The sequence below is a fragment of the Haliotis asinina genome, chromosome 2 (genome assembly GCF_037392515.1).
Source record: "Haliotis asinina isolate JCU_RB_2024 chromosome 2, JCU_Hal_asi_v2, whole genome shotgun sequence".
NCBI classification, from domain to species: domain Eukaryota; kingdom Metazoa; phylum Mollusca; class Gastropoda; order Lepetellida; family Haliotidae; genus Haliotis; species Haliotis asinina.
Genome location: NC_090281.1, coordinates 14,556,011 through 14,569,900, shown reverse-complemented (window position 1 = coordinate 14,569,900; position 13,890 = coordinate 14,556,011). Strand labels below are relative to the sequence as shown.

General features: G+C 39.4%; 2 protein-coding genes across 2 annotated transcripts in view; one reads left to right on the top strand and one right to left on the bottom strand.

Moving 5' to 3' along the window:
* The window catches only part of LOC137273284 (uncharacterized), a 13,617-nt gene extending 7,479 nt beyond the window's left edge, over positions 1 to 6,138 (bottom strand). The window contains exon 1 of the mRNA XM_067805832.1: positions 6,071 to 6,138. The gene's annotated coding sequence lies outside the window, so the exon portion shown is untranslated. The remainder of the gene's footprint in view (positions 1 to 6,070) is intronic.
* LOC137271586 (uncharacterized) lies at positions 1,042 to 13,890 on the top strand. The gene is made up of 5 exons (XM_067804030.1): positions 1,042 to 1,219; positions 8,012 to 8,095; positions 9,333 to 10,913; positions 11,225 to 11,761; positions 12,576 to 13,890. The coding sequence occupies exons 1-5, from the start codon at positions 1,042 to 1,044 to the stop codon at positions 12,851 to 12,853; spliced, it is 2,658 nt and encodes an 885-aa protein (XP_067660131.1). The 3' UTR covers positions 12,854 to 13,890.

Genomic DNA, 13,890 nt, shown 5'->3' with positions numbered 1-13,890 from the left:
TATGAACACATCAGCCTCATGTGACATATTGGACAAGCATTGCTTTGAAGTCCGTCTAAGGAACACTTTGGTTTTGGATGTTTTCTTGACCAAAACAAAACATATCAAGCGTATCTCACGGCGGTTTACTCAGACCTCCCATCACAAAAATGTACTGATCTTTCTTCTGCAACAAAACCTGTTTCTGAGAAGCAAAGAATCGAGAGCAATTGGTTTGAATGCTCATTATGTCAGTTTATTTCCTTCGCCCATAGATAAACCAAACAACTCCGATCACTTTATGGCCATGTATGAAAGAGCTACTGAAATACTCTTTGGACAACTCATCATTGATCTGAAACCTAGCATGAAACACAACGATCGACTGCATATCAGGCTCACATAACAAGACCAAGGGGGAGCAACAGCAAAGTCTGAATCTGATTTCGTGATAGACTAGTTCACCCCGAAAGTCTCTCTTGGTATTCTGTTGACTTTAGAGAAAACAACAGAGGCCGCCTCCCGATCCGCAACTTACTAACGAGGAGACATACATTTGGACATGAGTTGTGAGGAGTGCTTTACTATGGTCATAGCATGTGAATACTGCGTGCACGATTTACAGCGCCATATCAAAGCTTGGTATGCAGAAAATGCCAGGAAATCAACGCGACAACCTGTCAAACATGAAAGCGAAGATGACAGTGCCAATGATGTTGTTATTGACTTACTTTCCCAGAAAGGTGGGGCTTTGTGGGAAACCAACATTTACCGACATGAGAGCTGAGGAATGGAAAAGCGTGAGCTTGCAAGGTTTCTGGAAGCACGTGTTTGACATGAATCGTGAGGTAATGAAACTCAAGAGAAAAGCCACAGGGTTGAACAGAAGAATGGATAGAGAGAAAAATGAAAGCGTTTGAAAATAAACTGGCTGATAGTCTAAGCTGCATGGTGGAAGACACCACATGCTTTAAACAGGTATATTTGTTTCAAGCCATTCTGGGCAGTGTGGGAAATATGAATCCTTCCACTGAGCAATCTATCCTCAAATATAGGCCAAAAATGAAATACGTTCTGACACCTGTTGACATGTCCAAAGCAGAAAGTGACACTGAAACTGTCACAGCCCCAGACGATGGTGATGATGGTGATGATGATGGCGATGATGGTGATGGTGATGGTGATGATGTGATGGTGATGATGGTGATGATGATAGAATCGTTCGGGTACAAACCTTTGCGTGGGTAAAAGTTCAGAAGGTATAAGTGATTGTCTACTTTCGCGATTTGGTAAGTTGTGCTGTGACTGGTCAATCTGAAAGCTTACCTGACGCAACCTCCTACTACGGTTTGTTACACCCAGTGTATGAATCTAACGAACAACACTTAGACTAAGTTTACTTAGACTACGGTTTCCATCTAGGTTAAAGGAGTTGTGAAACTGGGATCCCTTGAGGGAAATCGTTAAAAAGTATGTCAGTGGATAAGAGATAGCCATACGTATATAGAAGATGGAATGGGTACATGAGAGCAGCCAGTTTGGAAAGGGGAAATAGGCTTAATCTAACATGCCATGTCGTAATATCTGACTCTATACAGACTGAAACCGAACTGTTTTCATTTTATCACACTTTTCTAGATTGAATCTTGCCCCTCGCTGAACATTTACTGTTTGGAACGTTTATATTACGGCATTATTCATATAGCATTTTTGGTTTTCCAATATATAGATCATGGATGATTTCATTGTTTTGTTCTCTGTGCGTTACGATTGCTTGTGTTGATTTGAATCGTTATTGAACTCATCAGTTATGATGTAGAATGTCACAAGAATTGCGTTTGAATAACGTTGTGATTTTATCATCATCATCATCATCATCATCATCATTAAAAAGAGTGAAAAGAAATTCACTGCTAAAATTCTACAAATATCTTTTGAGATGCACCCGCAACTGTAAGTTTCACTATTTAGGCATTATATATACTCAAAAAAGAAACTTCACAAAATGTAATTTTTAATGATAATGAATACGTTTTCTCTGATGATACATCTATGTATCCGAAATCGGATCCCTATCTTTCGACTCTAGAAAAACCCATCCATTCGTCGTGCAAATGACGTTAGTGCCAAATCAGGTTTTGCACGTGCAGTCGATCACGTGATCTTAGCATGGAAGTTTTCTTCATTTGCACGTGTTTGCATTGGCCTCAAGAATTGAAAATAACAACACTTTTAAACCACAGTTCTAACAGTACTTTGAATGCCACGATTGTCAAATGTGCAACGTGTTTCATGTTGCATGGTGGCATGTTGCAAGCGGGAAGATCAGTTACTGACGTCGCAGGAGCAATGGCATGTAGCTCCTTTGTCTGGAATTCAAATGTTACTCTCAAACAGCATTACAGTACCTCTGTGACGTACTCCCATTGTACTGTCCCAACAGAACCCAACAAACATTTGTTTACTGTTTCAAAAGAGTAAATCTCCAGATACGGGAAGATTTCCTTCGCATACGCTGCAGCCACTGTATGGAACGATCTTCTCCTTGATGTCCGCCAATGTCAAACCTGTTCTACATTCCAAACAACCATCAAAACCCATCTTTTCCACCTGGCTTTCTTCTGATGAATCCTCACTGCGCTTTGAGCATAATATCCAAGTATTGAAAGCTCATAACACAAACCCACTATTACTGTCCAGGAAACACCCACTATTACTGTCCAGGAAACACCCACTATTACTGTCCAGGAAAAACCCACTATTACTGTCCAGGGATATAAACCTACATGAACATTCATTCATACTTCACCACTATTCACTGAAATATATTTGGTACCAGTTACATCTATGACAGATAACACATACACACCAAATATAGGTTCAACATGATGAGACCCGTGACCTCTCTCATTCAGCCACCTTAAAAATTAAAAATGTACAATATACTAACTCTTACCTATAATGTAATACGGTAAAAGTATAGCTTCGTTGGTTAAGCAAATGCGTGTGTTATGAAAAGATTAATCAGATGTTGAGACTTAAATGAATCAGCTCGGTGAGATCACTAAGATTTTTTTAACTGTTTTTGTAAGACTGTCTAAGTAATGACATCTCTAATCTCCCCATTGTTATTTGTGTAACTGCTGCATTTTTCCCCTTTACTGTACAGTCCGACAAAATCAAGTAAAAAAATTATTTTATTATCTAATGTAGGCAATGCAATGGGGCGTGCTAATCCTTAGACAATGGGGGATTATGGGGGACATCTCCTTCATCTTAAGTGAGTGAAATTCAGAAAGTTCTTATGAGACAATCGGACAATTGTAATCTTGTCTTGAGTGAACGAAAATTTACTATTTGGTTGCAGGGTAATATAATGGATTAAACTGGAAACATCTCCCTGTGTGGTTTATATTAGATCATCACACATTAGACAGCTCCGATCTTTCTATTCATTACATAGGCCTATTCATTTACTTCTGTTTTTTCGTCTCAAGTAGGGTTTTCTGCAAGAATGCATGAGCGCATTAAAACATACACCTTTCAATAACGTTCCTGATCTATGACGTCACACCTACATTACATACATGTAATTAATGAATTAGACATTACACTATTAATGAATTAGATTCATTATTTACCTTAACACGTCTCTTAATCAAAAGCAGGTTCTGCTGAACCTACAATACTACTTCCATACGATAACAATCGTATTCAAAAAAATTGTTTCATGTGTAGACGATATCAATATGACATATGAAAGGGTGTGGTATGAGGTATGGGGGATTATGGATGGCAGCTTGGGATGATTGAAGATGTAAGAACATACGAAGTTAAAATAGTGATTATTGTTACTCACATCGCGTGACCACCATTTTGATCCATGATTCGTTTTATCTACTGAAAGATGTGATTATTTTGCATAGGAGACAGTAGACTGTGTATAATGCTCATCAACAATTACCTGTGACGTCAAAACAAATTGATGACGTCACATTGCTATGACATCGAAGCATTGCAAATCTAATTACCAAGTTTAGAGATGTACACTTTTCATTGAAAACTAATGAAGAGTGTGTTTTTTATGATAAATAGAATCTCACCTTTGTGTCTTTCTGTAATCAAATGTATCAAAAAAGTGAAAATGTCATCGGCAATCCTCTGGTATTTGTAATTTTATCAGCCCGTGTTGATCGAACTGATATCAGAAGACAAATGGGTGAGATCATCCACTTTTCCCATTCAGAGTTATAAAAAGTGGATGCGTAATGTCGTTGTTGAAACTGAATCACAGTCTTTACAACTAATATCAGCTGTGCATAAAACACATACATCATATATGCGACTTCAGATCAAATTACTTTTCATATGACCTCATGGTCACTGGATCTAGGCGGGTAAACATGGCTAAAGTTGGGAATAATTCAGGAATATGCTTCGTGTCAGTTATCAAATGAATAAGTCACATGTCAAGGTCACCCGTGGAATAACTTTGAAATAATTCTACTCTAATATAATGTATGGAAACTCGTATTTGTAACAACACCCAAGCTATTGATCAACCTTGTTATCACATACAACTAGACGACATAAAAGGTCAAATGAAAAAGGACGAAGTGGTGTCTTCTTTTCTCGCCTCCGATAAAGATGAAGATCACTCTTAATCTTATTAAAAATACTGATTTCTGTTACATAATCAATGCTCAATTATAAATACTACAGCACGTTCCCCATAACTTGTTCTGAGTAAATGTCACATCAAATCATCATTTCACCTACTTCACCTAAAGATATGAAAACAGTACAATTAAGATTTGTACTATTACGGTAGTTAGAAGTAGGGGCCTTAGTTTTTCTTTCACTGCATTGGGAGTATATTTTACTTTTCTTTGGTTCTAGGTTTGTATATAATGTAAACGCCTTTCTTATTCCACAAGTGTCTCATAAAATATATGATCAACTGTAAGAACAACCATTTACTGAAACATTAAAAAGGCTTGGTATATTACATGAAATCAGCCCGTAAAAAAATATAAAATTCTGATATTGATATAAGTTAATATTTGTCCAACAGGCCAAAATGGCCACTCTGGCTCCTAGTCACAATGGCCATACAAAAAGTCAACATGGCCACATCCCCTAGTCAAAACGGACACACGAAAAAGTGAAAATGGACATACATTAATTTTGTTTTTATATCAGTGAGCATTGTTCTTGAAATGCTTTCTCAATTGATATGTTAAGGTTGTTACTTTGATAATATATTTTGAGGTTTTTTGTGTCCTGTGCTTTGAGGTGTTTTCTAATTTAAAACTTTAAGCTCTTTATTTACCCGTGCAATGTTACAAATACAAATAGATGTTTGCATTAATAACTAAAAGTAGCAGCCAGGAACATTTGTACCAGGTATCAAAATCATAATAAACTTTTTAAAGAAAATAATATTTGGCTGTCATACCAAAGATTATCTTTCATTTTATCTGCTGATAAATAGTAAGAAAATGATATGTAACCAAATTAAATCGTATATCAAGTGGTTGTTGACACTAGAGACTGTCTGAATAGGGCGCTACATGTATGTGTCCTATCAATAAGGTACTCATTTCATAAAGTTCCAAGCTTTAAATAAAGCAGTTGTATCCTTCAGTGTATACTTAAAGAAGAAAAGAATCAGACAAAACGAATTACACAAGCAGGCTGTAAAAGTCATGCGTAGAATCTTTTCACGTGGACCTATGATATACATGGTGGTTTACATTCACTTTGATTTGATTTACATCCGCCTTCCGTATGATCATTAGTGTTATCAGAACCTGTATTATCATATTTAGACCTATATAAATATTAATTGCGGTTTACGATCACGGTGGTATTGGTACAGAGAAATATACAAAGGCTATAGTTCAGCTAAGAAACAGACCATATTATAGCGCAAGTGCACATAAGTCATATGCATAATTTATTTAACCAGAGACCATATATAGATCTATTGTTTAGTGTCTGGTTTAACATACACAACGTAATACGAAATGTATGTGAATTTGAATTGTTTCTGAATGCAAAAGGAATGTATGGAGAATAAATTACATACCAGGACAAGGGGTTGTTTTGGAGAAATGAAGTTGAAAGAAACGAAAGCGGAACAAGGAAACGTGTAATAAAGGGAGGTAACTTTTCTTTGTGCTTGTATTCTCTAACGAATGATGACTTTGAGGAACAGTCAGGTTCAAGTCTCTGAACACTGTTTTTGACTTGTTTTTTATGTGCGAGTTGCCAATCTAGACTTTACACAGTAGGATCCTACCCTTTGTATTGATGAATACATAACTTAACGACTCAAATGTATATTCCGACATACTACAAGCATGTTCACATTTTAATATATAATAAATAAGTCATGCTTTCAAATCTTTGAAGGGTATTTTGAAGTGGGATGCATACGAAAAGCAAGAGTTTTGAATGACAACTTCGATATTGTGAACAACACGATGAAAGAGCAAGCATACACGCCGAAACGTTGCATTATTCACAATAAAGAAATTGACATCTGGCTTTTCCTAATTCCTGCTTTAATTAAATGAAGATGCTAAACTGAGCGTTGCGCAGGTACAGCGATTTACGTTCGGGCATTATTGCTGGTATGGCCTTTCTCTAGGGTCAGTGATTTGAAGATTAGAATTATCCAAACAATGTAACGTGTAACGTAATGGCGTGTGCGCAGGTCGACTTGCACAGTCAGCGAATTTAACAACGAGAAGAAATAACTAGTACTTGACATTCTGACCAAATTCTGGTCGAAGCCATCAATATGAAAGAAACATTCATGGGAATCCACATGATGGCTGCTACATGTAAACAGGTTGAATAAGCCCTCAATACAATCTAAATGTAGAACTTTGCACCCTATCGGGCTTATACGAATAAATGGCTTGCTACGTATCTGCCAATTAGTCGGGTTTTGTGACCCGTCATTTCCGACTTATCTCAGATACCATCCCCGTATTGCAAAAGATTATTTTTTTCACTTTAGATTCTAGTTCTTCATATGGGGTAGATATACAAACGAAGTAATTCACTGAAAATCATTTCAAGGCCATCAAATCAGTCTTTGCATATTTTGTCGAGCTTGATAATGCCGCGACGTAGACCAGGATCGACTGAGTATTGGATATCGTGGCACACGACGCTGAATACAATGGCAGCAAATGAAGTATGAAGTCATTGGATCCACCTGGTGTGTCAGTGTCACTAGATTACTTTATAAACTTTGAATTACTCTAGAAATATTAACTTAAATTTAGAATGTCCAAATTCAAAGAAACTGTCACAAAAATATTGCACGTCATCGAGTCCGAATTGCGTACATCGATGCTAATGCTATTGATCACCGAATTGTCTTGTCCATACTCGATCATTTATACAGACCACCGACAAATAACGAGAATATTGTTGTGGCGTAAAACTAAATTCACTCACTCACCCACTGAAACGGTTAAAATAACATTTACGCATCAGTGACACACTGGGCAATGCGAATCAAGAACGCAACAGTACACATCTAAAAAATACCAGGGATTTGACTTGTTCTCACATACCGACAGCTGAAGTCAGTAATTGTATGATTATGTGCGCTCACATAAGATAATGACCGTCAGTGTGTTGTAACAAAAGATTTGTGTCAGCAATTTAAACAGTTCTTGTTCGTATGCTGTTTAATGCCGCATTCAGCAATTTTCAAACTAGATGTCACCGTTCTGTTAATAATCGACACATGTAAATTGTAAATACCACTACATACACGACATCATATTGCCATTATACTTTGCCTATTCTGGTGTCGGCATGATTATACTGATAATTACAAAACTATGTTATAATGCACATGATAAACTGTGTAATTACCACACACAATTATCGTGTTCGCACTGGTCTCGGCAGCTGCAGGGAAATACTTTGCTATACCCCTACTTCTCCACACAACTCCTGACCGTATGTCAATTGTTCATTCCTCATGAATCTGTAGAACGCATCTGAACAGTGGACGACATGAACTGCTTGCTCGACAGCGACGACAGTGATGATGATCCGTGGAACGCACTGCATTCTGTGCAACAAAGTAAGTTTGAATAATGCGTTAGGGTGGATTTCACATAATTCCTTCACGTTTCCACCTTCTTTGCCTTTAAAAAGCAAGGTTTAGGTACAAATGCAGGTAATTTGCTTGTCATCATCAACACTTACTAAAAGTAGGACATCGTATCACTGACACGTGCACTCAGCATGCAGTAATATTACGGAAATCTGTTCCACGAGTTACGTCAGCACGAACACCGCCGTATGCGTAAAGACGTAACGTAAGAGCTACAATAATCTTGGCGCTAGAATCGTTTTGTGGAAAAGAGCCTTGTTACCAAAATGTCATTAAGAAATATAAAAGAACTCTTATTTTCATAGACTTAATAAAAGCAAAAATGTGTAGGGAGGCCTATGTACAGATATGAAGTAATTTTTTTTACTGTAGAGCAAAGAAGTCTGTTTATACTGTAGATTTAAAGTGAATGAGAGAGTTTAGGTGTTAACCCGCTTTTAGAAATATTCCAGTAATATCACAGAAGAAATGGGCTTCACGCATCGTGCCCTGTGAGGAATCGAACCCGGATCTTCGGCGTAACGAGCGAACGCCTTAACCACGAGTTCACAACACCGTCCCCACAGATCGAAAGTAGATCAGGTCCCGACAAAGGACACCACTCCATAAAAACATATATCTTATTCTTACTTTATACTCCAACTTCTATGTGTATCTCAAAGAAGTCAGTGGAATGAATGTTCTTTTAAGTAGTACGTAATTTACTGATTGCTGCAGGAGCAGTAGGTTAGTGAATGTTTTAAGCGGTAGTGAGTGAGTGAGTTTAGTTTTACGCCACACTCAGCAATATTCCAGCTATATGGTGGCGGTCTGTAAATAATCGACTTTGGACCAGACAATCCAATGATTAACAACATGAGCATCGATCTGCGCAATTGGGAACCGATGACAAATGTCAACCAAGTCAGCGAGACTGACCGTCCGATCCCGTTAGTCGCCTCTTACGGTTTTAAGCAGTAGGTAGCTACAAAAGGTGGGTGGGCGAATAGTGTTTTAGGCTGTAGTTACTCAATCCTCTTAAGGAGCGGGCAGGTGGGTGAGTGAGTGAGTGAATGAGTGATTTGTATTTGTGATGCGTAACACCTGATATGACAGGAATATTGTTGAGTGCAGCGCTATACAACAAATGCTGTATATATATTTCAATATTGGTACACCGTACATATACACCGTCATGTTACAATGAAAAACCTCGTCCCCACAGGGCAGTTACTGGGGCACCACTACAGACCCGGAGCAGAACCAGACCAGATCTTCACCGTCCAGGTGTACGACATCAGGGATACCAGCAATGTCGTCCCGGCGAAATTCGAGTCCTTTCCTGTCGACAGAAGCTCCTGCTGCAGCTCACCACACACCCAGGCCATAGCAGACAGGTATGGAGTACCAGTGGGCTCCGTCTACACAGACCGGAAGGAGAAAGAGGCAGTGATTTATAACGACCTTGCCCTTCATGTTGTGTTCATTGATGTCAGAGCTCAGAACTACCGCGCACCTTCATCCAACTACACAGAACAGGGCTGTGTGGGCATTGATCCCAAGAAGAGCGTTGCCTTTTTGAAGGAACTGATCTGTCAAAGTGAAAAATTTCAAATTGGTGAAAACGTTGGTTTGTTTCATAGGAAAACACGCCTAGATGACAAAGCAGCTATTGGGGCTTGTGTGAAGTTCGGGGATCATTTGCTTTGTGTTGATGAAGTAAAATTACAGGTTTCTTGCTTCCATCGCCCGAGACGGAAACTTGAGAATAAATATAGACTTGACTGTTTGAATACATCAAATGTAGGGGATATGAAGAACAGATTCAGGGACACATTCCGGGAGGACTTTCCGGGACTTCAAAATGGGACTGAGGACATCTGGTTCACACAGGGTAAGAATGTCCTAAAAGACGAGGACTTCCTGTTCATCACAACTTCACTTCGGCAAGGGCTGCACGATAGAGGCAGGATGATGGTGCACGTAAAGCCACTGAGTTGTTTCCCCGTTATCATTAAATTCTTGTGTTCGAACTCAAAAGAGGCTGTCTGCCATGTCCTAATTGTGCCTCCTGACATTACATCCTCAGAGTTTAGGTCCGAGGCTTCCGTTCTGGTTGAACATCCTCCAAACGCTCTACGTTTGCTCATAAACAATAAAAAACTAAGAAAGACAGCGATGATAGATGAAAATGGGTTTGTTCCATATTGCACGGTTACTGTTAGAGTTGCTAATAAGATTACTGTTCACATATGCGTAAATATGGGCAGGTCACGTCTTCAGAACGTACAGGTGAAGTTGTTCAAACTTGACACAGTCTCTGATCTGAAGAAGCTTGTCTCAAGGCAAACACACGTTGATCCGGCAGATCTCCAGATGTTCTTTGAGGACAAGGAAATCGTCAATGACAGACAGCTGATGGACTATCGAATACGAGATGGCGATACCCTGTTTGGTATTCACTTCAAGGACTCCATTCATCTCATTATTCGACAACCAGGCACGCCGCCCTCTTGCTTAACTGTTGAGACGTTCAGACAGTGCACAGTCAAAAAAGTTAAGATGTTTCTTGCACAGGTCCTGCAGACAAGCAGCGAGGATGTGAATATCATTCACATGGGAAAATGCTTAGCCGAGGACGTCACACTTGCGGACGCTGGGTTGTGTTCGGGGGACACGCTGTTGATTCCAAGGGCCATCCATGACGATTGTAAGGTAGCGGGGGTGAAAAGAGTCTTCGTTTCAACGAGTGATGGAACAGTCCGAGTCACGATGGCAGTCCTCAAAGAAGGCATAACGTTTTATGGTAAGAGAAAATAATGAACTGAATTACCGTAAAAACGTTTTGTGAACACTGAACATTCTGATAGTCGCCTCATCAACTTTATACCGAAATACTCACAGTCATATCGAAGTCCATAAGATCAAAATGATTTTAGTATGTATGTGTGTATAAATACATTGTATGTGGGTGCATATACACAAATGGAACATAATCAATAACATCGAAGATTTATAAACACACACCTCACTTCATTGGCTTTTCTACAAGAAGTTCGTATCACATTTTAAAACTAATAACTTCTTCTAATACATATTTTAAACTTGTTATTTCAGCACATGAAAGCATCTCACTGCGCGATATTGAAGAGTTATCTACCTTGAGATGCAACAGGAACTGGTCACAAGGACTGATGCTAGGATCCATACAGCTGTCAATTATATCGCCAAGAGGGTCTTCCTCCAGCATCCAGTCCCTTCAGTGGAACTTTAGAGCTCTCTTTGAGGCTTCAGTCGAGTCTGAATCAAGTCTCACCGAGACAAGTTGCAAACAAACCCACAGTAGTCCTGACACGTCAAAGACCGCAAGGATCCTGAATCGTCCTTCCCTGAAACTGATCATCCCTGGCCATCGGTCAGAACCTGACAGCAGAGCCATAAAACGGTTCACTTTGTGTAAAGAGCTTGCACGGGAAGGCGATAAGGTCATGTTTCGGGAGTCGTCATTTTATGAGGAAGATGTGTCTCAAGGTGGCTCCCAAAAACGATTCCCTTCTTCGGAGCAAATGGTCAGCCCCACAACCCCAGACGCCGACGTGTCCGACGCTTCTCCAAAGGTCTTCCGATCGCCGAGTCTTCTATTTCCGCCGCAAGGTAAGTCACAATCCCAACCCCAGTCTAATATATGTATACTACTCAAAAGAAGGCAAGGAATAATTTAGCAAATGACTTGAGTTGGTCAGTTGTGCCTTGATATAAGTTACTGTTGTGTGAAAATGCCATTGCTTCATTGAACTTCTTTGGGTCAGTACTTATGTAATATGACGACTGTATACGCAATATTACACAGTACTGTTAAACCAGTATTCGATTGTAGTCTGTGGTCTCATATTCCCCAAATCCTGCCTTCATTCACCACGGCTCCAAGAAAAACACATGCAGATTCAGGAATTACCAGATTCTAGATTACCAGATTCAAGACACAAATATCACTTACCCACTCCCGAAAAAAGAAATACACATTAAGACACCAACCAATGGTGTGGACAGTTAAGGAATACAGATTTTTATTGTAATTTGATACGATTGGAGAAATGATGGGTGTTTTGGTTGTTTAACGTCTTTACGTGAGGTAGCGTAAAAACAGAGTTTAGTGCTGCGTTGAGGAAGATTATACAACGACGTCTAGTAGACTTATGTGTCTGGACTAATGTCAGTTTTACAGAGCAATGTCGTTCAAATACTACAGAGATTTAACATGAAATCAACAGCACGAGCATCGACCTACACAGTTGGGATACGATGACATGTGTCAACCACGTCATCGAACCTGACCACCAGATCCGGTTAGTCGCCTCTTACGACATACATGGATTGCTGAAGAGCAATTCTAACCCGGATTTTTTCAAGAGTGAGGTGCATGTCAAAACCTTGAACAATAACTGATGTATCTCGCCTTCCCTTCCAGCTATACAAAACAATATCCTGGAGGGCGTCTCTCTTGAACTGGGTCATTCCTGGAAGAGGGTAGCACTGATACTCGGCCTGTCTCACTCAGACCTGGAAAACCTAGAATATCGTCACCATGGCAACCTTCACGAGCAAGCCCTGCAGGCACTTTTGCTTTGGAAAAAACGTGAATCAAAGAAGGCAACTGTAGCTAAACTGAAAGTAGCTTTGAAAGAATGTGGTCTAAACCTGGTTGCAGACGCCATCAACGAAAACATCAAATATGAAACAACATGAATTTTGTACATGTCAACGTCCCTTCCTGGATTCCACACACAGAAATGCCCTCCATACAATTGTGAACAAATTACAGCCCCTGCACCCTGGGTTCAATCCACACACACTCACCCTGCTTCAACTCCTCAATCGGTGAGCTCTGGATTTTCAGCACACGTTGTGCTGCTGAGTGAGGGCGTGGGTGCATGTGTGCGTCTGGTTGTACACTGAATGTTATTTCGTTTATATGGTATCGTATTACACTGAGGAAGAAAGTTAGACGATCAGCACTGTGGGATCACAATGGGACGCTGACACGCCTAAGGGAGGCAACTCTCAAGTTTCAGCAGTACGTATTACTGGGCCATTTCAACTATGTTTAACTATGGCCTTGGTGACCTTGGCCATGAGAGTTCAGATGGTGAGTCGGGAGACCTCCAAAGCTAAAGTGGCAACTTCATTCCCATACCATGTAAGAAGAAGTGTTAAGATACAAATATAACTTCACACTATCAATCTCACAAGAATTGTTTTCTTGCTGTTGTATGTAGTGTGTGTAGCCAGTTAGTTTTACATCTCTTTGAAAAGTACATCAGTTGAAAAAAGCCAAAACTTTATCAATGATCAACTTCTTTATTTTCACAACTGGGACCTTTTCTTTTAAAGCATACGGTAGCTTCTTATACAGAGCGTAACTGCACTGCATCCATAACTACCTCAATGTAACCCCCGGGGAATATCTAAGATGCTTGAACAGCTCCTCTTCAAATGCTGTGATGTGTGTGATGCTGGGTGTAGATTCTTGTAATGTTGCTAAGTAAAAGTGTTATCCATAAAGTTTTATACCTTTCTTATTCATCAACTTCTGTAACTAAAATCAAAATCAAACAAGCGAGAATATTCAACACGCTTCACTTACATTTTCAGTTACTAAGGTAATGGGAGTGAACAAATAATGTCAACTTCAAGTACATAGAACATATGTAAGTTTTCATGCTTCATTTCAAATACAAATTTACTCACCACAGCAGTGTACAAATCAAACATTCCCTGGTGTA

Excerpts from the sequence above, each read along its gene's own strand:
- LOC137271586 (XM_067804030.1), top strand. The coding sequence starts at position 1,042 with ATGAAATACGTTCTGACACCTGTTGACATGTCCAAAGCAGAAAGTGAC. Across the intron at positions 1,220-8,011 it reads GTTCGGGTACAAACCTTTGC|GAACAGTGGACGACATGAAC; the intron begins GTGGGTAAAAGT and ends TAGAACGCATCT. Across the intron at positions 10,914-11,224 it reads AGAAGGCATAACGTTTTATG|CACATGAAAGCATCTCACTG; the intron begins GTAAGAGAAAAT and ends TTGTTATTTCAG.